Below are 25,710 nucleotides of genomic sequence, written 5' to 3'. Positions count from 1 at the left end.
AGGCGCCCTGCCGGGAGCCCCATGGTGTGACTTGATCTCAGGACCCCAGGATCAGGACTTAAGCCAAAGGCAGACTAACTACAATTTTAGTGTTGGCACTGTTGTTGCCATGAAAATATTTGGAAATATAGAAAGGAAACTGTGAATACAACATAAACAAATAGAGACTAGAAACACCGATACTTATTTAAGGTTGCAAATGCGATAAGAAAAAGATGCACAGAAGAGGAATTCTTAGCCTGGAAAGGCCTTTGAGAGAGATCATTTTTGAGACTGAATTCATCCTCTCATTCATTCATTGATTCATTCAACTATAAAATTTGACTATCGTATGCCGGGTTTCATCTACTGCGAGGTATATAGTGATAAATAAGATCAACTCAGTCTCTCCCAGTAGTAGCACCAAGAGATGGCCTGGGAGGCATATTTTATGTGCATCTTTCCCATAATTCCAAAAGTCCTGTCCCTCATTTACAAAGAACTGACACTTTGTCCCTCTTAATTAAGTGCCATGCAAACATAGTCTTGAAACCCTCACTTCCTCTTCCAAAAAGATTGCCACTTCTAAGCTTCTTCTAGAAAAATTCTGGACCTACAGCTGGTCCTCATCTTTACAGATCTTGAAGTCTGATGAGAGAGACAAGTATTAAACACATACATAAACTCATAATTAATATTGCAATAATTGTCATAAAGATACTAAATGGAGGTCATCAGAAAATAATAGTGGCCAGGGAAGGCCTTTTTCAAGAACTGACCTATATTGGGACGTCTGGGTGGCTCAGCAGTTTGGGGCCTGCCTTCGGCCCAGGGTGTGACCCCGGGATCCTGGGATCGAGTCCCGCATCGGGCTCCATGCATGGGGCCTGCCCTGCCTGTGTCTCTGTCTCTCTCTCTCTGGGTCTCTCATGAATAAATAAATATTTTTTTAAAAAAAGAACTGATGTATAGTCATCTAAGAGCTGAATTTGAATTTGTCAGAGCCAGGTAGGTGAGGGAAAAAAGGGAAGAGACAGAAAGACCAGGTTTGCAAAGGCCCTGAGGCAGGAAAGAGTTTGGTGTGTTTGGGGAAGTGAAAGAAGGCGCACTGTAGTTAGGATAAGGTGAGGTGGGGAAGCGGATCTGGGGAAGAAGCGGGTGACGAGTGACGGTGGAGGATGCCGGGGAAGGCCACATCCAACAATGGACCTTGTAGGTCAAAGAAATCCTCACTTTATTCTCCATGAAATGGGAAGCGGTTGGATGGCTGCAACAGCTGTGCTCCGAGTCACACGCAGTAACGAGCCGTGGCCGCTGTGGGAGAAAGGATCCGAAGAGGGTGAAGGGTCAAAGTAGAAAAATATCAGGTAGGAGGGAAGGCAGGATCCCGGGTGAGAGATGGAGGGGGCTTGGGTCATTCTAAGAGCAGTAGCAGTGGAGGGATGCAGCAGGATTTGACATGGCCTTGGTGAGTGGCAAGAATGACCCCCAGGTTTCCGGTTGAGCCCTGGTGGGTAACGGTCGGTCTCTTGCTGAGGTCAGGAAGCCCGGGCAGAGCTGGTTTGGGCAGAAGGGCCAGCGCCGCGTCTCCGGTAAGTGGGTTTATGAGGCGGAAGTGAGACAGGGTATGAGGGTGTGAGGATGAGAGGGCCGCGTAGCCGGGGACGCCGAACAGAGCCGAGGGTCACAGGGTAGGGTTGAGCGCTAGTGAGGCGCTGCGGCTGTTGCAGCCGGTGTCAGCCCCGGGGGGTGTAGGTGGCCCGCACTCTTCTCCGCGGAGGGGCCCAGACACCTTTAAGGAGCAATGAAAGCTATCCCTGTGGGACCCCTGGGGGGCTCAGCGGAGGAGGGCGGCCTGGGGCCAGGGCGTGACCCCCAGATCCCAGATAGAGTCACGTGGGCTCCCTGCATGGAGCCCGCTTCTCCCTCTGCCTGGGTCTCTCTCTCATGAATAAATACATAAAATCAAAAAAAAAAAAAAAAGAGAAAGAAAGAAAAAAAAGAATAGGAGATAGATGCTGAAGGTAAGGTCTGAAAAGCATCAGCTGGAGTCGGAAACCGTGCGACATTGGGGAGGCCCAGCACCGTCCTGTGAAGGGCGGGACACACAGTGAGGGCGAGCCACGGGGCAGCTCCGGTGTGGCTGCTTCCTCTGGTCCCGTGGCTGCGGTGACGGTGAGTGGCAGAGGCAAGCAGGCTACCGGTTTTGAGGGCGAAGGACATGCCAACAGGTTCTTGCAGGTCAAGTGAGGACTGTGTCTGGCGCTGCGATCGCGGGGGTCGGGGGGTCGGGAAGAGAGTGGGGTCACAGGAGGGAGGGCCCGGCTGGAATCATCGCGGGTGGGGCGTCAGCCCGCCTCCCAGAACTTCTCTGGACGTGCTCCATTCTTTTCTACCTTCTTGGCCTTCTTCTCCTCTCCTGACTCCATCTTTTCCCTCAGCTTATAAACAGGCTCAAGCCTCTCCTGGTGACTCAGCATCTCTTCCAGGCAGCGTCCAGATCTCTTCTGTCGTACCCAGAACATCTGTAGTAGAGAATTTCCTGAAGAGTTCAATTGCCTTTTTTCTTCCTACAGTTTTCCCTTGCCCTGGTGGTTGTTGCCTTGCTCTAGGCATTTCGGCTGCTTCTTGAGGTCTGGGGCGCTTCGGGGCCTTTGAAAAGCCTCAATGCACTGACAGGCTCCTGCGGGATGCTCTGGAGGCTGAGTGGAGGCTGAGTTTGCCTGAAGGCGGCACTTAGGAGGCTGCTCCAAAGGATGGCGGGTCCATGCAGTGGGGATTCCAGGCTTACTAAGGAGGTAAAATAGGTAGGATTTGGTTCCTGGATAAGGCAAAGGGCTGAACCAAGATTTCCAACTTTTTAAAAAAGATTTTATGTATTTATTTGACAGAGAGAGAGAGAGAGAGAGAGAGAGAGAGCACACAAGCAAGGGGAGCTGCAGCAGGAGAGCGAGAAGGAGGCTCCTCACTGAGCCCGGCTCCATCCTAGGAAGCTGGGATCATGACCTGAGCCAAAGGCAGACACTTCATTGACTGAGCCACCCAGCGTCCCTCCAACTTTCTAATTCTGATGACATTGGGTAATGGGGGGGGGCAGTTGAGAGTGGGCCACTATGCAGCTAGTGGGTGGGCTCAGTCTCTCGGACATGCTGAGTTTGGGGTGCCTGGGTGATATGTCTAGATAGAGCCGCCAGGCAGGCCGGACTGAGGATATTTGGGTCTAATTTTTGTGAAAGAGGCCTGCAGATGGCTGACCAGGTAGTTGACACCGTGAGGACGGAGGCAATCCCCAGGAGTGTGGATTGAGAGGAGCTGAGGGGCTTACAGGGAGTCTTGCATGTAAGGAGCAGATTCACGGGTGATGTCATTGAAGGACCAGAGGAGGCAGGGGCCTTATTTACTGAGACGTGAGAATTGGGAGAGTGCACTCCTTTGGAATCCAAGATAGTATTGAGATTCCAGAAGGTGAGAGTCATCTGGAGGTGTCAAATGTAGTAGAGAGATCCAGAGAGATAGGCCTGAGGAGTACCTGCCCACTTTGGGTAAATGAAGGTCAGAGGTTACTCCTGCCTGAGCAGCGTTAGCAAAGGGGTGTGTGTGTCAGTGGGGGGGGGGGGTGAGGAGAGAAGCAGCCAGACTGTCAAGTGTTGAGAAATGAGGAAGTGGAGGGGGGTGAAGGGGGAGGACAGGACAAAAGGGAACGCACGCACATGCGTGTGCACACACACACACACACACACACCCGTCTAAGAGGCCTGCAGCCTGCATGAGAGGGGGAGAAGCCCTCGGAAGCTAACTGGAGAGAGCGCCTGGAGTGGAGGGCTGGCACCACAGCTTTGTTTTCAGATTTGGGAGAGACCTGAACTGGTTTAAAGGCTGAGAAGCAGTAGCCTGGAGCCAAGGGGCCAGGAGTGTTTGGGGAGGAGGCTTTTAAGGGCTCAATCCTATCCAGCGGGCTTCTCAGAGTTTCACAACCCTAACACACCCCTTATCATTTGAGCACCAATAAGGCTTAAAGGAAACACACACACACAAGTGGTGGGACTGTGCCCAGGGGTTGTGAAGGGAGATACAGGCCCACCAGGTGCAGTGTGCTGTCTATGCTACGTGAGGAAATGCGTGGAAACCGTCCAGCTCCACACAATGTAGGGAGCCAGGAGCAGTGTGACACCTGTGATGAAGTTTTGGGACATAAGTGAGATCTGGAGCCGACCTAGAAAGAATTTAGACGTCTTTGGTGCAAAATGCTGATTTTATTAAAGCCCGGGGACAGGACCCTGGGGGCGGGAACAGCAGCTGCCCTGGGCCTAGGAGGGGTGGCTAATCAGCCACACCTGCGGAGTGGGAGGGAGGTAGGGAAAAAGGGAGATTCCTTTTTTTTTTTTTTTTTTAAGATTTTATTTATTTATCCATGAGAGACACAGAGAGAGGCCGAGACACAGGCAGAGGGAGAAGCAGGCCCCATGCAGGGAGCCTGATGTGGGACTCGATCCCAGGATCCCGGGGTCACGCCCGGAGCTAAAGTCAGCCGCTCAGCCGCTGAGCCCCCCAGGCCTCCCCAAAGGGAGATTTCAAAAGGTCCTTCATATGCTAAAGAGGACCGAGGAGATACTGGACGCCTTGGGATGTCAAGTTAAAGATTGCTTTTCCCTCTAGCAAGGCATTAACACGAAGACAATTGGAAACTTCCCGAAGAATGTCACACCTGCCCACCCAGGGGGTCGTTTGCGGGATGCCAGCCGTGCCAGGTGCAGCTCACCCCCTCCCGCATCACCTGCACTGCGGACTCCGAGCAGCGTCCTGTCCCCATGAGGCGTCACCGTAAGTGCGGGCCTGGGACAGGTGTCACCAGGTGCCACTACTGAACCGGAGCCGGAATGCTTTTGGCCTCCGGGGAGGGGTCTCGGGTGCGGTGGCGGAAGGCCGGGCGGGTCGCCCCCGTCCCCGTGTCGCGTCTAAGTCGCCAGGTGTAGGGAGGCCCCCAGGGAGGCGCGCTTCCAGGTGGGCGCAGCCCTGGCAGCAGGTGGCGGAAACCAAAGGCGCGGCACGGGTCGGGTGGGCAGCCTGTGGAGACCAAGCCTCTGGGGGGGGGGGGAGGTGCGGGGGAGGTGCAGACGGAGGTGCGGGGGCGATGCGGGGGAGGTGCAGACGGAGGTGCGGGGGAGGTGCGGGGTGAGGTGCGGAGGGAGGTGCAGACAGGTGAGGGGGGAGGTGTGGACGGAGGTGCGGGGGGCGGCGCGGGGGGCGGTGCAGGAGGAGGTGCGGGGGGGGAGGTGTGGATGGAGGTGCGTGGGGAGGTGCGGGGGGCGGTGCAGGAGGAGGTGCGGGGGGGGAGGTGTGGATGGAGGTGCGTGGGGAGGTGCGGGGGGCGGTGCGGACGGAGGTGTGGGGGGCGGTGCGGGGGAGGTGCAGACGGAGGTTCCGGGGGCTGGTGCGGAGGGAGGTGCGGAGGGAAGGTGCAGGGGGAGGTGCAGACGGAGGTGCGGGGGGCGGTGCGGACGGAGGTGCGGAGTTTGCCTCCAGCGCCCTCGGAAGAGCCTCCGGCGCCGCAGGCGGTGGGCGTGGGGGTCCCTGGGGTCCGCTTCCGCCCCTCCCGGGGCCCGTGGCGCAGAGCCCGCCGCCGAAGGCGAATTGCGCGTTTCTGTCTTTGGCGGGGGCGGGGGCGGGGGCGGGGGCGGGGGCGCCGCAGGCAGCGGCGGAGACCTGGGTCACGGCTGGGATCTGGCTTCCCGCTCCAGACGGGCCGCGCCCGTCTCCCCCGTGACTTGGACCGTGGGCCGGGCTTGCAGGCCCCTCGCGGGACGTTTGTGCTAAGAGCTCGTGTTTGCGCGGCCGGGGCCGGGGTGTGGGGGGCAGGTCCGCCTCCGGCGCGCGGGGCCCCCTGCCCTGCACTCGCAGCCGCAGCCTCCCGCCCGCATTCGGCGGCTGGGCGAGGGCCTTCCCGCCGCATCCCTTGGCTCGCGGGGCGGGGCCTGCGCCGTCGCCCCCCGCCCCGCCCCCCAAGGCCCCGCCCCTGAGGCCCCGCCCCCGACGTCCCGCGCCCCTCCGCGGCGCGCTCGGCCGAGGCGGCCACGTGACCTCACATCCGGGCGCGGGAGGCCCGAGCTCGCCGCGCTCCCCGGCCGCTGCCCGCGCTGAGGTCCCGGCGCCGCGGCGGAGGGGGCCGCTTCGTCGCCGGCCGCCCCTGCCGCCTCCGAGGGCAGACCGCCCCCTCCCCGCCCGCGCGGCCCTCCTGCCGCCCGCTGCCGGCCCGGCCCGGCCGCCGCGCCTTCCGCCCCCGCCGCCCGCCGCCCGCCGCGCCGCGACCCCGAGCGACCCCGAGCGGCCCCGGGCGATGGGGCTGGGCTGAGCGCGGCGGCGGCGGCGGCGGCGGCGGCGGGCCCGGGCCTGGCGCCCCGCGGAGTGGCGGCTGCTCGGGCCCCGAGGCCCCCGGGAGCCGGCGGCGGGTGAGCGGCGGGCGTGGAGCCTGCGGTCGGCGGCCTCCGGGGCCTGCACCCGCGCTCCTGGGCGGCGGCGGCGGGGCAGTGCGGGCAGGTGCGGGGCGGGTGCGGCGGCCGTCCCCGGAGCCCGTCCCCGGAGCCCGTCCCCGGGCCGCCAGGTAGGACTCGCCCCGGGCCGCGCGCGGCGGGGCTCAGCGCCCGGGACCGGGTCCCCTCCGTGCGCCTCGGAGCTGACTCAGGGGGACGCCTGCGGGCGGAGGCGGCTCCAGACCCGCGAGTCGGCCGCGGACAGCCCTGAAAGCGCGACAGACGCAGGTGTCGCTCGAGCCAGGCGGTTCCGGTTCTCCGCTAAGGGCTGACTTCCAGGTTAGACGTGTGGTTCCTGGGCGCCCGGGGCTCCGCGGGGCAGCGCCTGCCTTCGGCCCGGCGTGACCCCGGGTCGGGGGTCCGGGCCCCGAGTCTCCGATGGGCCCCCGGGCGTGACCCCGGGTTGGGGTCCAGGCCCCGAGTCCCCATTGTGCGCCTGGGCGTGACCCCAGGTCAGGGGTCCAGCCCCTGAGTCCTCGTCGGGTCCCCGGGCGTGACTCCGGGTCGGGGATCCAGGCCCCGAGTCCCCAACAGGCGCCCGGGCAGGACCCCCGGTTGGGGGTCCAGCCCCCGAGTCCCCGTCGGGCTCCCTGCAGGGAGCCTGCTTCTCCCCCTGCCCGGGTCTCTGCCCCTCTGTCTCTCATGAATAAATAAATAAAACCTGTAAAAACAAGAGTCGTGCCTTTGGCTAGGTCTCAGCCTCCTTACCAAGGCACGTGTACTTTGTTTCGCAGGAGTACGTGTGGCCTTCTTTTCTAGGGAGGACTGTTGTTTGCCGAGTAGGCTACGCTTGCTAAAATGAGTGTGTGCGGACACCCCATCCTGGGTTAGCAGCGCTTTTTAAAATACAGATCAGCTCCTGGAGGTTCCCCGTAGCCTGTTACTGATCCTGGTTCTGCTCCTGTGCTCGTGCATCAGCCACTGTCAGACCCCTAGGACTGAGACGGTTCAGTGAGGTGTCTGTCAAGGTTGGCGAAAGCTGTTGTTTGTTGCTCAGGGTGTTGGGCAGGAAAAGTGAGGACACTGGTTGTCTCAGTTTATAAGTAGTATAGTTACACACGAAAATATGAAGTAGCAGGGGCACCCGGGGGGCTCAGCAGTTGAGCACCTGCCTGTGACCCGGGTGTGACCCCGGGTCCCAGGATCCAGTCCCACATCCGGCTCCCTGCATGGAGACTGCTTCTCCCTCTGCCTGGGACTCTGCCTCTCTCTGTGTCTCGTGAATGAATGAATGAATGAATGAATGAATGAAATAAATAAATAAATAAATAAATAAATAAATAAAAATAAGTAGCAATTCTTCTTGAAGATGCACTTGACAGGCTTCAGTTTATGCAGTGTTCAGATTATGTAGTAGGAGGGCTGATTTCTTTGTCCAGGTCAATCAGGTTGCTTTACTTGGAGTATGCTTGGTAATTAAGAATCTTAATTTATAACTGATTTGAGATATATTCCTACACATATAGGAAAATAGTTTTATAGTAGTTACAACAAAGCTTTGTAAGCTTGAATGTCTAAACGTTATCTTCTGATGACTTTCTGTGTGGTTTGCTTATTAGATATTAGAGCTAAAATACTTCTGTTGGCTCGGTTACCTCTTAATTCTCTCATTTAGGTAACATCAGTTTTCCACTGATGTCATATTTCAAGTATAGATTCTTACGTGGATGGATAAGAACTATTCATTGGCAGTTACAACATATTGTAGAAGAAGCATGGACTTGGAAAATCAGACTGGAGTTTGTTTTTTGACTTTTCATAACTAACTGTTTGACTTTGACCAGTGCTAATAGTTACTGAGTAAGCTTGTTACATAGTAGGCTTTGAATCAAACACTTGACATGGATTATTTCATTTAAACCCAATTTTTTTTTTTAAAGATTTATTTATTTATTCATGACACACAGAGAAAGAGGCAGAGACACAGGCAGAGGGAGAAGCAGGCTCCATGCAGGGAGCCCGACGTGGGACTCGATCCCAGGACCCCGGGATCACGCCCTGAGCCACAGGCAGATGCTTAACCACTGAGCCACCCAGGAACCCCTAGACCCTATTTTACAGATGAGGAAACTGAGGTTTAGGGATATTAAGTTGCCCGCAGTCACAGACTGCTAACATGGTAAACCTAGAAATAGAAACAGCTTGTCCCATATGGTAACAGAGAGCTAGGATTCTGCCTCTGTCTTCAAAGTCCCTTACATTGTAAATTGCTTAACTTCCTTGATCTTCATCATCTTCCAGTTGTTTTTCTTTGTTTTTTTTTCTTTTTTTTTTAATAAAGATTTTATTTATTTATTCACGGGAGACACAGAGAGGCAGAGACACAGGCAGAGGGAGAAGCAGGCTCCGTGTAGGGAGCCTGACATGGGGCTCGATTCTGGGTCTCTTCCAGGATCACTCCCTGGGCTGAAGGCGGCGCTAAACCGGCCACCCGGGCTGCTCCTCTTCCAGTTCTTTCTTATTGAAAACAAAAATAGTAATTACTTCAGAGAGTTTTGAGGTTAGCTGAGACACTTCAATTCTCCCTTTGCCTCTTTCGTTCTATACACTAAATCAGGCTCTGCTTGTATAACCTGGTAGGTAGTCTTGCAAGCACTGTGAATATGAGGTTTGAAGATGTGAGTATACTTTGAAGATTGATAGCAGTCCTAGGAGATGGGCCATGATCAGTGATAGGGAGGCATCCTGTGAAACTTTGTCTTTATTCTGTAATTTTTCCCTAATGGTCCGGGTGACGGGGGAAATAACTTTATACTTTGGAATGACAACAAAATGGTTTTAATTGCTAAAACTCTGGGAAGACAGAAATAGAATTTTAAAATGATTGTGATTACTTGTTTTATCTAACACTGAATTCTGTCCGCTGGTATACTGGGTAACCTAAACTAACTGTGTACGTATTAAGTAGAAGACTTTGTGATGGAACATGAGTTGAATAGGAATTAGCGGCTTATCACTTATTAAGATAACAGTTTATAGCAGTATACTAAAAGAAGATAATGTAGTGCTATTACCTAACATATCAGGTAGATACACATTCCAGTGATGGAAGGCATACTGAGTGCACCGTATAGCTCATCTAGTTAAATCTGCATCCAAGAGATTGCTGATGGGATTTAATCTTTGGTTTTGGAACATAGTTTGTGTGAAATGAAACTAACTGGCCTATGGCGAAAATAGATCTGTAGTCACCAAAACCATGTTCTAATTATTAACCCATCTAACTAGTCCAGGAAACTTGCGAGAGGCAAGGAAATAATTGTTAGAGTCTTAACTTGAATTTTGTTGACCTTATATTTTGAGATAGAGAAAGAAGAGAGCATCAGAATTAGAGGCAATGTTTTAAGATTTATGTAAAACTATAAAAGGTTCTGGGTTTATTTAATCTGGAGGAAAGTAAGTAGTTGTCTGTAGGGTAACATGCCCTGGACTTCATGGTAGCTAGTGATTTACATAAGCTGTAGGTTAAAAACATTTGTATTAGTTTGGTGTTTGGGTGGCTCAGTTGGTTAGGTGTCATTGATTTTGGCTCAGCCCATGAGATTGAGCCCTGCGTTGCGCTCTATCTCTAATTAAAAAAAAGTATTTTAAAAAAAAGTATTTAAAAAAACACAAAAGATTTTTATTAGTAAGATTAAAAATAGAGATGATGTGAAATGTCACAAATCAATGGTAATAAAAAATAATCACTTTTGTAATCACGAGTTAAAAAATGTCATTAGGAAGGAGGGAGAAGAATGGAATGTAGGAGAAGGAGATTTGTTCAGATCATCAGATGTGTGAGAATGAGCAAAGTTGAGAGTGCCGAGTGCTGGAGAGTTTCTATGGAGCAGTTTTCCAGAGAGAACTGTCCCAGCACTGGATCTGGTAACATCTTAGACCCGGAGGCTCATAATGGGGCCTTTGTTAGGTCTGAGTGGTAAAACATTAACTCTGATAGCAGACTTTACGACTGCCAAATTAAAGGAGTTCTGTACCCGCAAGGCATCTCCCCAGGGAAAGAGGCCATACGAACATTTGGAAACGGAGCTCCACAGAGGCATGTTTCTTTGAGGGTACAGGTGAAGACACACCTTTTACCTTCTCCTATCACCCGACACTGATACTAGTATGAACTGAGAACGCAGTAAAAAGTTCCCTGTGTTTAATGTCTGTGTATGTGGGATGGTATGAATTAAATGGGTTGTAATTAATCTCTTAATTGAAATTTGTCTCTTTTGTTGATTCTCACTTGCTCCCTTTGGATCTTGCTTTTAAATGATCTGTTGATACTTAGATATTTGGTAAGAAATTGAATTTCTGTTAAAAGTGAGTTAACTGTGTAAAGCAGGGTTTCCTAATTACATGATGTGGAACTTGATGTAGGTAGACTTTTTCCAGAAGTTTTAAATAAAAATATTTGGGGATGCCTGTCTGGCCCAGTCGGTGGAGTATGAGACTCGATCTTGGGGTTGTAAGTTCAAGCTCCATGTTGGGTGTAGAGATTATTTAAATATAAAATCTTGAAAAAATAAGTAAAAATATTTATAACTGTTTTTGGATAGTAGTATGAAAGACAGTTCTACGCCTTATAGCAAGCTAGATTAATTATTTAGTTTTACCTATTTTCTTCACAAGGAATTTGTGAGTTAGACATTGAAATAATGAAGTGTAAGATTGGAAGGCAATAATGGTGAATGGTCACAGGTCCTAGACCGATCCCTTCTTTTTACAGAAGAGGAAATGTGTAGAGTAAGTGATAGCATGCTAGTGCTAGTAAAGGATCTAGGGTTAGATGGTTTCTGTTGGTAGGGAATTATTTCCACTCTTGCCTTTGCTCTTTTTTTTTTAATATTTTATTTATTTATTCATGAAAGACACATAGAGAAAGGCAGAGACACAGGCAGAGGGAGGAGCAGGCTCCATGCAGGGAGCCCGACGCGGGACTCGATCCTGGGACCCCAGGATCACAACCTGAGCCGAAGGCAGATGCTAAACCGCTGAGCCACCCAGGCGTCCCATAATTTTTGACTCTTGATGAAGAAGTGGTTGATCCTAAAGAATATACTGCTGTAGGTGGAGGGTATGCAGAGTATGTGGAGTCACCAAGGGACATAGGAGAGGGTATTGGGAAAGTTGGAAAGGGCATTGGGATGAGTGTGGGAGCATGCCAAAGACAAAATGTACTGGGTTGTGAAATTTTACCCAGAAAAACAGGAAGGATTTTGCCCTTTCCTCATACCCTTTGTCTTGTCTTGCCGTGTCTCATTCATTTACCTCCATTGCTGGGTGCTGTCTTTGTTCTCAGCCTTTAAGGTTTTCAGTCTGTAGGTCCAATTAAAAAATTCAAAAAAAAATTTTTTTTAAAGATTTTATTTATTCATGAGAGACACAGAGAGACAGACAGAGACACAGGCAGAGGGAGAAGCAGGCTCCACTCCACGCAGGGAGCCCGATGCAGGATTTGATCCCGGGGTCTTTGGGATCATGCGCTGAGCCACCCAGGTGCCCCTATAAGTCCAATATTATAGGACAAATGTTCTGACATGAATGAAGAGACAAGATGGAGTTGTCCTACTGGAAGGTAGAAGGGACAATCAAAACACAGTGGAGTTATTTGACCAGGGTCTGGAAGTACTTGTAAGAGCCCTTCAGCTAGGCTGTTTGGGAAGGGCATTGTTGGCAGAAGGGACAATGTATGTGAAGGACTGGAGTCAGGAAACAGTAGTTCTTTGGGGAACTACAAATGTGTTCTTTATAGATGGGATGTAAGGTTTGTAAGAAGTGAATGATAACCATTGGTAAAAGGCAGGTAGGTGGTGGTGACAACTGGGCAGGGCCAGATTCTGAGGGATGTTACATGTCTTCCACTTAGTTGTAACTTTGTTCTTAGAGCCCAGTTGGGCCTCTCTTCTACTCCACTTCCCCATTCATGGTAGGGAAACCTGTAGTATTGTGTATTGTGAAACTTTTCAGGTTTGTTTTTTTTTTTTAAAGATTTTATTTATTTGAGAGATCGAGAGGGGGGCACCTGGGTGGCTTATGGTTGAGCGTCTGCCTTTGGCTCAGGGCGTGATCCCGGGGTACCAGGATCGAGTTCTGCATCGGCTCCCTGCATGGAGTCTGCTTCTCCCTCTCTCTCTGCCTTTCTCTCTCTGTCTCTCATTAATAAAATTAAAAAAAAATCTTCAAAAGAGAGAGAGAGTGTGTGTGCATGAGCATGAGCATGACAGGGGGAGGGGCAGAGGGAGAAGTAGATTCCTGGCTGAGCAGAAGGCTGGAGCAGAGAGCCCAACATACTAATCCTTCCCAGGACCCTGAGATCACGACCTGAGCCGAAGTCAGATGCTCAACAGACTGAGCCAGCAGGTGCCCCTAGACTTTTCAGTGTCTTGCTAGTAAAAGGATTGTTTAATTCAGCGTATTTCTTCAATTTATATGAGCAGGGGATGCCTTTTTAAAGATTTTATTTTGGAGGGACTCTTACCAGTTTGGGAAATGTTGCAGACAATGGCAAACTATTGAAATTTCAAGCAGAGAAATTATTATATCTGGATTGTATATTGATATGAATGAGGGAGACTAGAGAGGGCATCAGGACCTGAGTTGAGGCGGTGCCAGTGGAGATGGGGCATGGTGAGGGGGACGTGAGAAAGGTAGACATGGTAAGGTAAGAGACTGTGCCTACTTGTGGGATAGGAAGGAGTGTAGGATAACTTCCAAAATCCTGGCATGGAGTGTTTGCAAATCATATTCATTTAAGGAGTAGAGGAAATTGTTCACAGTGGCTGGGGGTGGGTTTGGGTTCGGAAGAAAGATAAAACGAATCTATTGACTTTTAGTTGTATGTAAACATGATGTCTAAATCTATGGGTCTGGAGCTCGAGAGACATTAGTGCTGAAAATACTGGTTGGCAGCTGTTGGTAGTTATCACCTTGGACGCGTCAGTGGTGCTACTCTTGGCCCTTTCTGTTGCTACAGAGAAAGCCAGAGAATAGTAAGTAGTGGGCAGAGGATGTGGCCTAGGGAGTATTAATAATTAAGAAGTGGGCAGAGGAAGTAAAAACTTGGGTTACCTGGCTACCTGCCCCATGACCCAGGCTACTGTAATAGGAAGTATAATTTAGCAGAATTGTGGGAGGTAAAAGGTCATTTGTGGGCCATCTTAGGAGTCTAGTCAGTCTTTCAACTACATTTGGCTTTCAAATGCATTTTTGAAAAATAGACACTTGAAAGTGCTGTCTGCATGTTAATTCCTTAATTTGTTGGTGATGCTTTTTGATATAGTCACCCTATGCTTGACTTTGTGGGAAAGTCAAAAGTGCTAATTGTGGGTCATTGAAGAGTTTTTTTTCCCGTTTTTGAAAGAAGATATTGATTGAAAACTGGTAAGTAGAGACGCCTGGGTGGCTCAGCGGTTGAGCATCTGCCTTTGACTCAAGAGCGTGATCCGGGATCGAGTCCCACATTGTGTTCCTGAGGGAAGTCTGCTTCTCCCTCTGCCTGTGTCTCTGCCTCTGTCTCTCATGAATAAATAAATAAAAAAAACTTTAAAAAACTGCTAAGTAAAGTAAATAAGTCCTGTAAAAGTGTTTTGTAAACTAAAAATCCCTGTACATGTGTCAGTTACTTTTGTTATGTTTGGCATAGTCCCCAAATGCGTTTTTTTTTTCTTTTTAAAATCCTGAATAGCGGATTACAGAATGACCATAGGAAATGAGAAAGTCCAGACTTCTGTGATGATTGTACTATGAGTAAGGCCATTCAACAGCAATTTTTTAAAAAAGATTTTGTTTATTCATGAGAGACACAGAGAGAGGCAGAGACCCAGGCAGAGGGGGAAGCATGCTCCATGCAGGGAGCCCGATGTGGGACTCGATCCTGGGACCCCGGGATCACGACCCGAGCCAAAGGCAGGCGCTCAACCTCTGAGCCACTCAGGCGTCCCTAGTTTGGCTGTTAATCAGAAAAATGAACATCTCTGGGTTCTATGTGTAACTTCTTGACGTACAACTTAGAATATAATTTTCTGTAATGTTTTCTTCCCTCCTTATTTCCCGTTCTTAACTATTCTCTACCCATTCCCACCCCTTCTCCTCCAAGCCCTTCCTCTGCTCTGATGCTTTGTTTGGGTACCTATCTTTGTACACTATTACTTTTTGTTTCAGAATGCAGCTACAGTGTAATCTTTTTGAATGTTTAATCAACAATTTAAACTCAGCAGTGTACTACAACAATGTACTTTGCTCAGTTGAAATGACATACTACCATAATACCATAGTTGAGACCAACTTCAAGCAGTACATGCAATAACTGCATAATGACGGTCACGAGCTAGTAGCAAGAATAAGGTTTTATCTAAGCTGTAACCTGGTTTCTATCAAAAATAGATAATAGGAGTCTTAGAATTGATGAATATTTAAATTTTATTATTATTTTTAAAATATTTATTTATTAATGAGAGACACAGAGAGAGGCAGAGACACAGGCAGAGGGAGAAGCAGGCTCCATGCAGGGAGCCCGACGTGGGACTCCATCCCGGGTCTCCAGGATCAGCCCTGGGCTGATGGTGGTGCTAAAACCACTGAGCCACCCGGCTGCCCTATTATTATTATTTTTAAAAGTAAGCTCACACCCAGTGTGGGGCTTGAATTTACAACTCCAAGATTAAAAGCCACTTGCTCTAGGCATGCTCTACCAACTGAGCCAGCCAGGTGCCCCTGAATGTTTAAATTTTATTTTATTTTATTTTTTTATTATTATTATTTTTAATAAATTAAATTTTATTTTAAATTGCTGATTGAAATGTCAAGCTTTTAGAGATCTGGATTTAACAGCATTACATTTTAGAAGAAATCACTAATTTACACTGTCATATATTACTTAACAAAAATCCTTATCTTCTAAATTGAAAAGTGTAGGGGCACCTGGGTGGAGTGTCTGCCTTTGGCTCAGGGCATGATACCAGGGTCCTGGGATCGAGTCCCGCATCGGGTTCCCCGCAGGGAGCCTGTTTCTCCCTCTGCCTGTGTCTCTGTATCTCTCTGTGTCTTCATGAATAAATAAATAAAATCTTAAAAAAAATAAATTTAAAAGTGTATATTTTAGTTTGGGCAGTTAAACCCACTTGCCGATTTGGTATGTATGTATGTATTTATTTATTTCCGATTTGGTATTTTATACAAGCTGTTGTTAGAACTCTAGATTTGTCGGGATGCCTAGGTGGCTCAGCAGTTGAATGTCTGCCTTTGGCTCAGGGCGTGATCTCAGGGTCCTGGGATCGAGTCCCATATTGGGGACTCTATCTAGAGTTCTCTAAAAAGAGAACTGTATTAAATGCCAAACATTTTCTTTAGTGCTTGCTTTTAAAAACTTGTTTCAGTTAGGTTTTTCTGCTTATATATACCCCTCTTACCCGAAAGCACAAAACTCATACACTCTTTCATGAATTTGAAGAAAACAGTTAATGGTAACCTGTATTTATATGTACATGTGACATGGATTTCTGATTGAGATTGTTGGATCAAAGTGTGGGAGTATTAAATTCTAATACACTATCGGTTTTCCAAAAGTAGTACAGATTCACTCTTTTCTTTTTCCTCCTCCTTTGGTGGTGGGGGGGCGCAAGAGGGAGAGAGAGACAGAGAGAGAGAGAGTATCGAATCTTAAGGAAGCTCCAAGCCCAGCACAGAGCCTTGATGTGGGGTTCATTCTCATGACTCTGAGATCATAAACTGACCCTAAACCAGAGTCAGATGCTTAACCAACTGAGTCACCCAGGTGTCACAAGATTCACTCTTTTTTTTTTTAAATTTTTTAAATTTTTATTTACTTATGATAGAGAGAGAGAGGCAGAGACACAGGCAGAGGGAGAAGCAGGCTCCAGGCACCGGGAGCCCGATGTGGGATTCGATCCCGGGTCTCCAGGATCGCGCCCTGGGCCAAAGGCAGGTGCCAAACCGCTGCGCCACCCAGGGATCCCACAAGATTCACTCTTAACAGCAGTGTATCTTTTTTTTTTTTCCAGTTTAATGGGCAAGTAGTGTTTTACCACATAATTTTATACTTTACCCTCATCTTATTCTCTAATAGGTTCATGGGCACTTTGTTACGTTTCCCCTTCCTTGCTTCACAACATATAAGATCCCTAAATTCTAGTTTCAGACAATTGTGAATTTGGGAGTAATCTTTGTAAAGGCAATAATAATACACCTGCCTTCTCTCCCCTCCACCCCCATTTATCATTTGTTTGTGTTTATTGTGTCTTATTTTTCTATTGAGACACATGAAACATAGGCTGTATTATACAGCCAACTCCTGCTTTCCCAGATTAGTATCTCCAGTCATACTGGAAAAAAAAATCTTCAAACTTCTCATCATCTCTTTTGATCAGCCGCTTTTCTATTACAGTTCCTGAAAACTGTTAGCCCTTTTCCTTACCAATGTTGGAACATCACCTAGTGGTGAAAAAGTGCAACAGCAAGATGGATATAGAGGCAATACTGATAAGGGTTAAAACTTATGGTCGGAATGAATCCTGTGGACTATTACAATTGCCGGGTTTCAGGGGAGAAGAAATTGAAACCAATTGAAACCAACAGGTGAAGGAACTTGCAAAATAGTTCATGTTGAGTTAATTGTCATTTAAGAACAAGTTAAAGCTTTTTCTTGAGTTCTGTGATCTTTTTCTTTCTTTTTTTTTTTGTATTTTAGGGTAAAGTTTATCTCCTACAGTTCCTTAATATAGTAATTAACATGGCATATATGCTTACTTAATGCTTGCAGATGGATTAATTTTTTTTAGATGGATTAATCTGATTAAATGTCTTAGTATTTGCTGCTATTTTATGTTGTGTCACTGGCTACTGCTTTACTTCAGTGGAGCCAAACTGTGGAGGGGATGTAAAAATAAATATAATCAACTGTTGCTTACTGGAAGTGTACTTGTTAAGAGGGCTTTCAAAATGACTACGTTATCTTAACCTAATTAAGAGAGATCCAGAGAATCTGGAGAATGGCTTGATTGATCGCCATGAAGTGCTTTTCAGGTTCCTACAAGTTTCCCACCCAAGATTGTCCATGCATTGTAGAATTAGAAGCTTATACATACACTTAGCCTTCCTTCTTTCATTAACTATTTAAAAATACTGTTACATGTAGACGGTACAACTATTCAAAAAGCACTAAAATCTCTTCTTTACTCTGACTCTGCAGCACCCTGTCACCACTAGTAGCCACTGTCTCCATTTTTTTAAGTTTTTTATTATCTTAGGGGTAGAAGCCAGTTTTCTTTCTAGGCCTTTTTGATTCTGCCTGTTTTGATTATTCAGGCTGTAGGACTTGTCTTATTACAGCCATCCTATCTACTATTTCCTATTACCTGCTGCAGCATTTTTCATAATTGATGGTAAGAATTTAAAATCAGTTTAGTAATTATAATATTTTTATAACTCTCAGTCCTTGAATATGGAGTTTTGAAAAGTTACATGAGAAAGATTTAAGGGGAAGTTTAAAAGTTTTAAGAACAAAAAAAAAAGTTTTAAGAACAAAGTAGCTTGAATAAATGGAAATCTCTCATTCATGTAAGTAGACATTTTAAAAATACAAACTATTATGTTGTCCATAAAAGAACTTTTATGTGAACATGCCCTTTTGGCTCAGGGCATGATCCCAGAGTCTGGGATCAAGTCCTGTATTGGGCGCCCCACAGGAAGCCTGATTCTTTCTCTGCCTGTGTCTGCCTCTTTCTCTGTGTCTTTCATGAACAAATAAAATCTTAAAAAAAAAAAAAAAGGAATTTTTACACATTTCCATTTTTACAAAGCAAAAGTTAAAACATAGATATCAGTTGTCAGTCCAAAACTACTTTTCCCATTTTTACTAATTAAATACTTTGTAGTTGGTTAATACTCCAAGTTACATTTTGCCTGATGATGACATTCTCATCACAGGGAGTTTTCTCTGAATAAAAGGAGTGATTTGTTAAATAGCGTTTGTAATAAAAGTGATAAAAATAAAAACGTATGTAAATATGCTATAGTGTGGGCTAAGTTGTAACTCTTGATGTTCCTAATATTGATCCTAAGACATAATTAAATTACTTTTCCTAGTTTTAACTTATTTTGTTTTAGATATCACATTGTTTTGTAACCTATAAAAAAACATAATTATACAAAGACTGTACTTTACAAATGTAAATAGTCTTGGTTTGGTGTATATTGGATACAATGGTCTTCCTTAAGCCTAAACACAGAAACAAAAGCATGTATTATAAGAGAAAGTTCAAGATGGGAAGTGATAAAATGGGTATTCACTAGAGCTTTGTTAAAATTTAGCTGGTATCCTTGTAAAATTTCCACGTATTCATTAAATTATATTATGTCATTCTTATTGTTAGAAGCTGACTTGAAGTGTTAAGTTTTGCCCTCATAAAGAGTTGTGACAATTTGGTTTTTATAGTTAGGAGATTGAGTTTTTAAAAAAATTGTTTTACACAAATATTTATATAGCTATAAAAATTGAGGCTGTTCAATGAGTAAGGATTTTATATGTATTAGAGTACTTTTTATTTCAAAGGGAGAACTGCTTTTGACTTGCTGAAGGGTATCTTAGTTACAGTGGATGCTACAGATTTGACAATGAAATAATATTCAGAGTGCTGGCTGACCTGTTTATACTTTAGGATCTTTAAAAAACCTTTTGGTGAGTGATTCTTAAAGATGGGTTTGCCAAATTTTTATTTAACATGGATAGGCATGTTTAAATCTCAGAAAAAGAAATCTAGAACTACAGAGAAAAGTAGATGATTCATTCTGTCTTTCAACAATGCAAGGTGGCCCAAAAGTCTTTTTCTTTTTTAAAGATTTACTTATATATTTCAGAGAGAGCGAGAGTGGGCGCACACCTGAGCGAGCAGGGGGGAGGGGCAGAGAGAGAGGGAGGGAGGGAGTGTGAGAGTCTTAAGTACACTAGACTGAGCATGGAGCTGGACTCGAGGCTTGATCCCATGACCGTGAGATCAGGACTTGAAGTGAAACCAAGAGTCGACATTTAACCAACTGTGCCGTCCGAGCACTGCAAAGTGACCCAAAAGTCTTAATGCAATTTTAATTTTTAAAACGGCAGAGTATATGTTACAAACTTATAAAAAATGTTATTTTAAGAATTTTTTTGGAATAACTTCGTTTTGTGAATTTTGAGCCAACAGATTTTTAATTTGATTTAATTTTTAATAGGTTTTATTTATTTATTCATGAGAGATACACAGAGAGGCAGAGATAAAGGCAGAGGGAGAAGCAGGCTCCCCATTAGGAGCTCGATGTAGGATTCGATCCCAGATCCCGAGATCACACCCTGAGCTGAAGGCAGATGCTCAGCCGCTGAGCCACCCAGGGATCCCAACAGAGTTTTAATTTTAATTTTTTACTTCCAACTCTCTGAACTTGGCAAATACTGAAGTAAAAAACTAAAAATGTGTTATTCAAAATTGCTTCACTTGAAGTTTCACTCAAGTTCTAGATCACTCTCTAAAGCATCTTGTAAAATTACCTGATTTGTAATTCTGGGTAGGTACATGGAATCTCCTTAAAGAAAACCCTCTTCACACATACTACTTACTATAAAACTATTGTTCCAACTAATAAGAAATTCAGGTTTGAAGAAAAATGACTTAGAGGTTTGGGGATCTCTATGCCTGTTGAAGTCAGCTCCTCTTGTTTTAGAAAATGAGGTACAACTCTTACCCTAGAACACTGTATTTCATAATGTGGAAAAAAATAAGTAAGCTTTCAAGAATTTGCATCTGACTTAGTGGGATTTATTCCTGATAGCTTCACTTTGTCCTGTGCTGTTGTTTTTACTCACACAAAAAATCAAGTTCATTGTAAATGCAAGGAAGGGTTTGGTTAAGCACGTAGCCTATGAGCTTCTTTGCTATTTAGATAACATCAAGGCTGAGGCATGGGCTGTATATTTGGAACTAGATGTGATTTATTCAGTAGTAGCTTTACCAGTGCCCCAGGGTATGTATGTCTTCTGAAAACCCATTTAAAGTCAGTGAATTTAAAAATCCTAAATTTTAATACCTTAATCATTTTGAAAGCAGTTCAAAAAGAGTCAAAACAGTATTTGGCAGAAAATTTTCATCTGAATGGATTTTTTTGCCTAGTTTTGTTTTTAGTATTAATAGCCAGCTTTTGAAAGTGCTGCTGATACAGCAATTGGGAAGAGTGATGACATAGTGCTTTTGGTAAGAAAAATTTCTTTAATTTGTTTTCTATAATCTAGAAATTGACTTGATTAAAAAACATGCACTCCTCCAAGCTACCATAGTTATATTCTGAAAATTAAACGGATTTTGGAAGTTTGGTATTAATGCTTCAAATGTTCTAATTAGATATAGTTTAATATGTATTTTCATCTTGACAGGCAGTATAATTTAAAATATATTTATGGATTTTCATCTTTATGGATTCATAGAAAATTAGAGGCTGTTTTTGTACAGGTTTTTAAAATTTAAATATACATTTAAATTAAATGTTAAAGTTTATGTGATAGTCTTTGTAATTTCCTATGTCATATAGGATGCTTAAAGAGAATCATAACTGATGATTTTTAATTTTTATTATTTTTTTAAAAGATTTTATTTATTTATTCACAAGAGAGAGAGAGAGAGAGAGGCAGAGACATAGAAGGAGAAGCAGGCTCCACGCAGGGAGCTTGATGCGGGACTCGATCCCTGGACCTGGGATCAGACCCTGGGTAAAAGACAAAAGTGAAGAAGAGTGAGAGTCAAAACTCGGCAGTAAGAGAGTATGGGTAATGCATGGTACATGATCAGTTGGGTCAGTGGATTTGGGATTTACAGAGGCAGAGTTCTCAAGATTTATGGCCTTTGGTGCCAGGAATGAGTGAATATCTTCTGAAAATGTTTTTCTATCTAAAAGTTTCAGATGTATGCCTTTTATTTATTTAAAACCACTTTCTATTACAATTTCTACATGCTAAAAAACAATAGGAAGATTAGTATAATGAACTCATGTACCTATGACACTAAGCTTTTAACTCAGCTGTAGCAGTTACTAACTTGTGGCCATCCCCTGACCTATGATAAAGATTGAGGTTTTGTAATTAAAAATATTTTTATTTGGAAATAAGTACAAAAGTGCAAAAAGTTGATGTATTGCTTTAGTGTTCATTAAGTTCCTTGATTATTTTATTTTATTTTTGAAGTTCCTTGATTATATTTCAGAGGTCTGCAGAATCTGGTGATGTCTCCTCTCTTATTCCTGATATTGGTAATTTGTGCCTCCCCCACCTTTCTTTGAGACTGACTAGCAATGATTATTAGTTTTGTTGATCTCAAAAGAAAACAATAACAACAACAAAGAAAACCCCAAAACTAGCCTTTGGTTTTACTGAGTTTTACTCCTTTTACTGTTTATTATTTCATTGATTTCTACTGTGAATTTTATTAATTTCCCCTTGGTGCTTACAGTGGCTGTAATTTGCTATTCTTTTTCTACTTTCTTTCTTTCTTTTTTTTTTTTTTTAAGATTTTATTTATTCATGAGAGAGAGAGGCAGAGACAGACCTAGGCAGAGTGAGAAGCAGGCTCCCTGCAGGAAGCCCAATAGGGTTTGATCCCAGGACCCCAGGATCATGCCCTGAGCCAAAGGCAGGCAGACCCTCAACTGCTGAACCAGCCAGGTGTCCCTCTTTTTCTACTTCCTTAAGGTGTATGCTGAGGTCATGATTTTAGGCATTTCTTGGAAATTTAGTGCTATAAATAATTTCTAAATACTGTTTTATTTTTTTTCCTTTTTTTTTTTTTAAATTCATTTATGATAGTCACAGAGAGAGAGAGAGAGAGGCAGAGACATAGGCAGAGGGAGAAGCAGGCTCCATGCACCGGGAGCCCGACATGGGATTTGATCCTGGGTCTCCAGGATCGCGCCCTGGGCCAAAGACAGGTGCTAAACCGCTGCGCCACCCAGGGATCCCCTAAATACTGTTTTAGCTGCATCCCACAAATTTTGATATATCTTCATTTTTATTCAGTTCAGAGTACTTCGTACTTTCCCTATTGATTTCTGACTCATGGATTTTTAAAATCTTTTTGTCATTGGTTTCTGCTTCAATTCCATTGTTTTTAGAACTTACTTTCTATGACTTGAATCTTTTACTTTTTGGAATGTGGTCTTTCTTGGTAAATGTTCTGTGCGCATGTTAAAAGAATGTGTATTTTGTTGCAGTTCAGTGTTCTGTAAATATCAATTGGGACCGGTTTGATTGATAGTGTTGTTTAGATTTTTGTCCTTTGTGTATTTTGAAGTATGTTAAATGTATACATGTTTAGGATTATTTTATGTTCATCAGTTGACCCGTTTGTTGTTATAAAATGACTTTATCCCTGGTAATATTATTTTTTAAAATCCCTACTAATAATCTTTGCTTTTTTAAATGATTTATTTGTTTATGCATGAGAGACGCACAGGGAGAGGCAGAGACACAGGTAGAGGGAGAAGCAGGCTTCCCTCAGGGAGCCCAATCAGGGACTTGATCCTGGATGCATGAGCTGAAGGCAGACGCTCAACTGCTGAGCCACCCAGGTGTCCCTAATCTTTGCTTTGAAATCTGTGTCTGATATTAATACAGTTATTCCAGCTTTAATTTGAATAGTGCTTGCACGATATATTTTATTCTTTTTAAATTTTTTATTTTTTTTTAAGATTTATTTTATTCATGAGAGACACAGAGAGGGAGAGACACAGGCAGAGGGAGAAGCAGGCTCCCTGTGGGGAGCCCAAGGCAGGACTCGATCCCAGGACCCCAGGATCTCAACCTGAGCCAAAGGCAGAGCGGCCCAGGCGTCCCTGCATGATACATTTTAACCTTTAGCCTACTGAGCCTTTATTTTAAGTTACATTTCTTATAGGCAACATATAGTTGTCTGTAGCCTTCCTTTTTTTTTTTTTTTTAAGATTTTATTATTTTAGAAAGAGCAGGAAAAGGGGGAAAGGGAGGGAAGAAAGAGAATCCAAAGCAGAGTCTGTACTGAGCATGGAGTCGAAAGCAGGGCTGGATCTTAGGACCTCCGCTGAAATCAAGAGTCAGACACTTAACCAACTGAGCCACCTAGGTGTCTCGATAGCCTTGCTTTTTATTTATTTTTTAAAGATTTTATTTTTTTATTAATGAGAGACACAGAGAGGGAGAGAGGCAGAGACACAGGCAGAGGGAGAAGCAGGCTCCATGCAGGGAGCCTGACGTGGGACTTGACTCCAGGTCTCCAGGATCAGGCCCTGGGCCACCGGTGGCGCTAAACTGCTGAGCTACCCAGGCTGCCCTAGCCTTGCTTTTTAAAAATAAAAGCACAATCTCAGCCTTTTAATTACTGTTTAGGCCATTTATATTTAATGTGATCATTGATATTGTTGGGTTTAAGTCAGCCATCTTGCTATTTATTTTCTAATTGTCTCATCTCTAGTTTCTATTTTCCTCCTTTTTTTTCCTTTTTGCCTGCTATATCAGTATTTTTTTTTAGTTTAGTATTTTTTATGGTTATGTTTAATCACCATTTTTTTTTAGTTGTGAGTCTGTTAGTTGAATGGTTACTTGAGAGTTTATAGTGTCCATCTCTAACTTATTACAGTTTACCTGCAAATAATACTATTAAGAACCTTATAAGATTATACTTCCATTTCTTCCCCTGTTTGTGCTATTGTTATATATATTTACGCATATACATACCATGTCTGATGCTTTTCATTCCTTCATGGAGATCCATATTTCCATTTCCATTTTTCTACTTAGGACTTTCTTTAACTTTCTTTTTTGGATAGTGGTGTAGGTTTGCTCATTATGGTTTTTTTCCAGGTTTTGTGTCTAGAAAAGTTTGTATTTCACCTTTGATTTTGGAAGATACTTTTGATGTTGCTCAGCTTTTCTTACCAGCATTATTTTTAGCAAGAAATCTGATGTCATTCTTACCTGTTTTCATTTGTATGTAACACATCTTTTTCCTCTGGCTCCTTTTAAGATTCTTTTCAGTTTGAGCAGTTTGATAATGACATGCCTTGGTGTAATTTTTCAGTGTTTATTTGCTTAGTATTAGTTGGACTTTTTGGATCTGTAGGCTTATAGTTTTTCATCTAATTTGGAAAAATTTTGGCCATTATATCATCACATATTTTTGGTCCCTCCTACCTTAACACATATATTAGGGTGTTTACAGTTGTCTCAGAGCTTACTGATGTTGTTATGTGCTTTTTCTCCCTCTAGTCTTTTTTTCTGTTCATTTTTCATTTTGGTATTTCTGTTACTTTGTTTTCAAATTCATTGATTTTTCTTCTGCAGTATTTAATCTGCTGCTAATCCCATCTAGTAAATTCTTCACCTTAGATACTATTTATGTTATAGTCAAGTGGGATCTTTTTTATATCTTTCATGTCTGTACTTAATCTCTTCAGTCTTTCCTCTTGTTTTTGATTATATGGACTACAGTTACAACGGCTATTTTAATGTCCTTGTCTATCAGTTCTATTATTTGTGTCATTCTTGGTCTTTTTCTCCTGATTTCTCCTCATTATGGCTTTTCTTTGACTCCTAACTCTGCGAAACGAACTAGGGGTGGTGGAAGGGGAGGTGGGCGGGGGGTGGGGGTGACGGGCACTGAGGTGGGCACTTGATGGGATGAGCACTGGGTGTTATTCTATATGTTGGCAAATTGAACACCAATAAAAAATAAATTTATAAAAAATATGGCTTTTTTTTCTTTGCATACCTGTTAAGTTTTAATTGGATGTCAGGTATTGTTACTAAATTGGGACTATTTTGTATTCCTGTAAATGCCTTGAGCTTTATTTTGTGAAGCTCTTAAGTTATTTGGGAACAGTTTATTTCACATCTTAAGTTGTGTTAGGTAGGACCAGAGTAGCTTGCATTTTTTATCTATCTATACGTCTATCTTTTTTTAAAGAATTTATTTATTTATTTATTTATTTATTTATTTATTTATTTATTTATTTAAATATTTTATTTATTTATTCATGAGAGACACAGACATAGGCAGAGGGAGAAACAGGTACCTGGAGGGGAACCTGATGTGGGACTTGATCCTGGGACTCCGGGATCACGCCCTGAGCCAAAGGCAGATGCTCAACGGCTGAGCCACCCCAGCGTCCCTAAAGATTTTATTCATTCATTCATTCATTCATTCATTCG

At 44.6% G+C, this 25,710-nt stretch overlaps 2 protein-coding genes across 7 annotated transcripts in view; one reads left to right on the top strand and one right to left on the bottom strand.

Annotated features, from left to right (window-relative positions):
* Positions 1–4,824: 4,824 nt before the first annotated feature.
* Positions 4,825–6,935, bottom strand: LOC129504016 (basic proline-rich protein-like). Its single transcript, XM_055316554.1, has 3 exons — positions 6,780–6,935; positions 6,286–6,713; positions 4,825–6,163 (listed from the first exon to the last, which is right to left on the bottom strand). Exons 1-3 carry the CDS (start codon positions 6,933–6,935, stop codon positions 4,825–4,827), a joined length of 1,923 nt encoding a protein of 640 aa, XP_055172529.1.
* ATP13A3 (ATPase 13A3) overlaps positions 6,501–25,710 on the top strand; it is an 89,657-nt gene continuing 70,447 nt past the window's right edge. For 3 of the 6 annotated variants that reach the window (XM_055316090.1, XM_055316091.1, XM_055316086.1), the window contains exon 1: positions 6,501–6,577. The gene's annotated coding sequence lies outside the window, so the exon portion shown is untranslated. Of the gene's footprint in view, positions 6,578–6,640; positions 6,786–10,552; positions 10,568–20,260; positions 20,735–25,710 lie in introns of those variants that run through there. The other 3 variants (XM_055316088.1, XM_055316089.1, XM_055316087.1) reach the window with 3 other exon arrangements.

This window comes from Nyctereutes procyonoides, unplaced genomic scaffold (genome assembly GCF_905146905.1).
Source record: "Nyctereutes procyonoides isolate TBG_1078 unplaced genomic scaffold, NYPRO_anot_genome, whole genome shotgun sequence".
In the NCBI taxonomy this organism is placed as follows: Eukaryota; Metazoa; Chordata; class Mammalia; order Carnivora; family Canidae; genus Nyctereutes; species Nyctereutes procyonoides.
This window is presented reverse-complemented; position numbering and strand designations above follow the sequence as displayed.

Excerpts from the sequence above, each read along its gene's own strand:
- LOC129504016 (XM_055316554.1), bottom strand. The coding sequence starts at position 6,935 with ATGGGGACTCGGGGCCTGGACCCCAACCCGGGGTCACGCCCGGGGGCC. Across the intron at positions 6,714-6,779 it reads ACCACACGTCTAACCTGGAA|GGCTGTCCGCGGCCGACTCG; the intron begins GTCAGCCCTTAG and ends TCGCGCTTTCAG. Across the intron at positions 6,164-6,285 it reads GCCGCTCGGGGTCGCTCGGG|GGGCGGCCGGCGACGAAGCG; the intron begins GTCGCGGCGCGG and ends CGGAGGCGGCAG.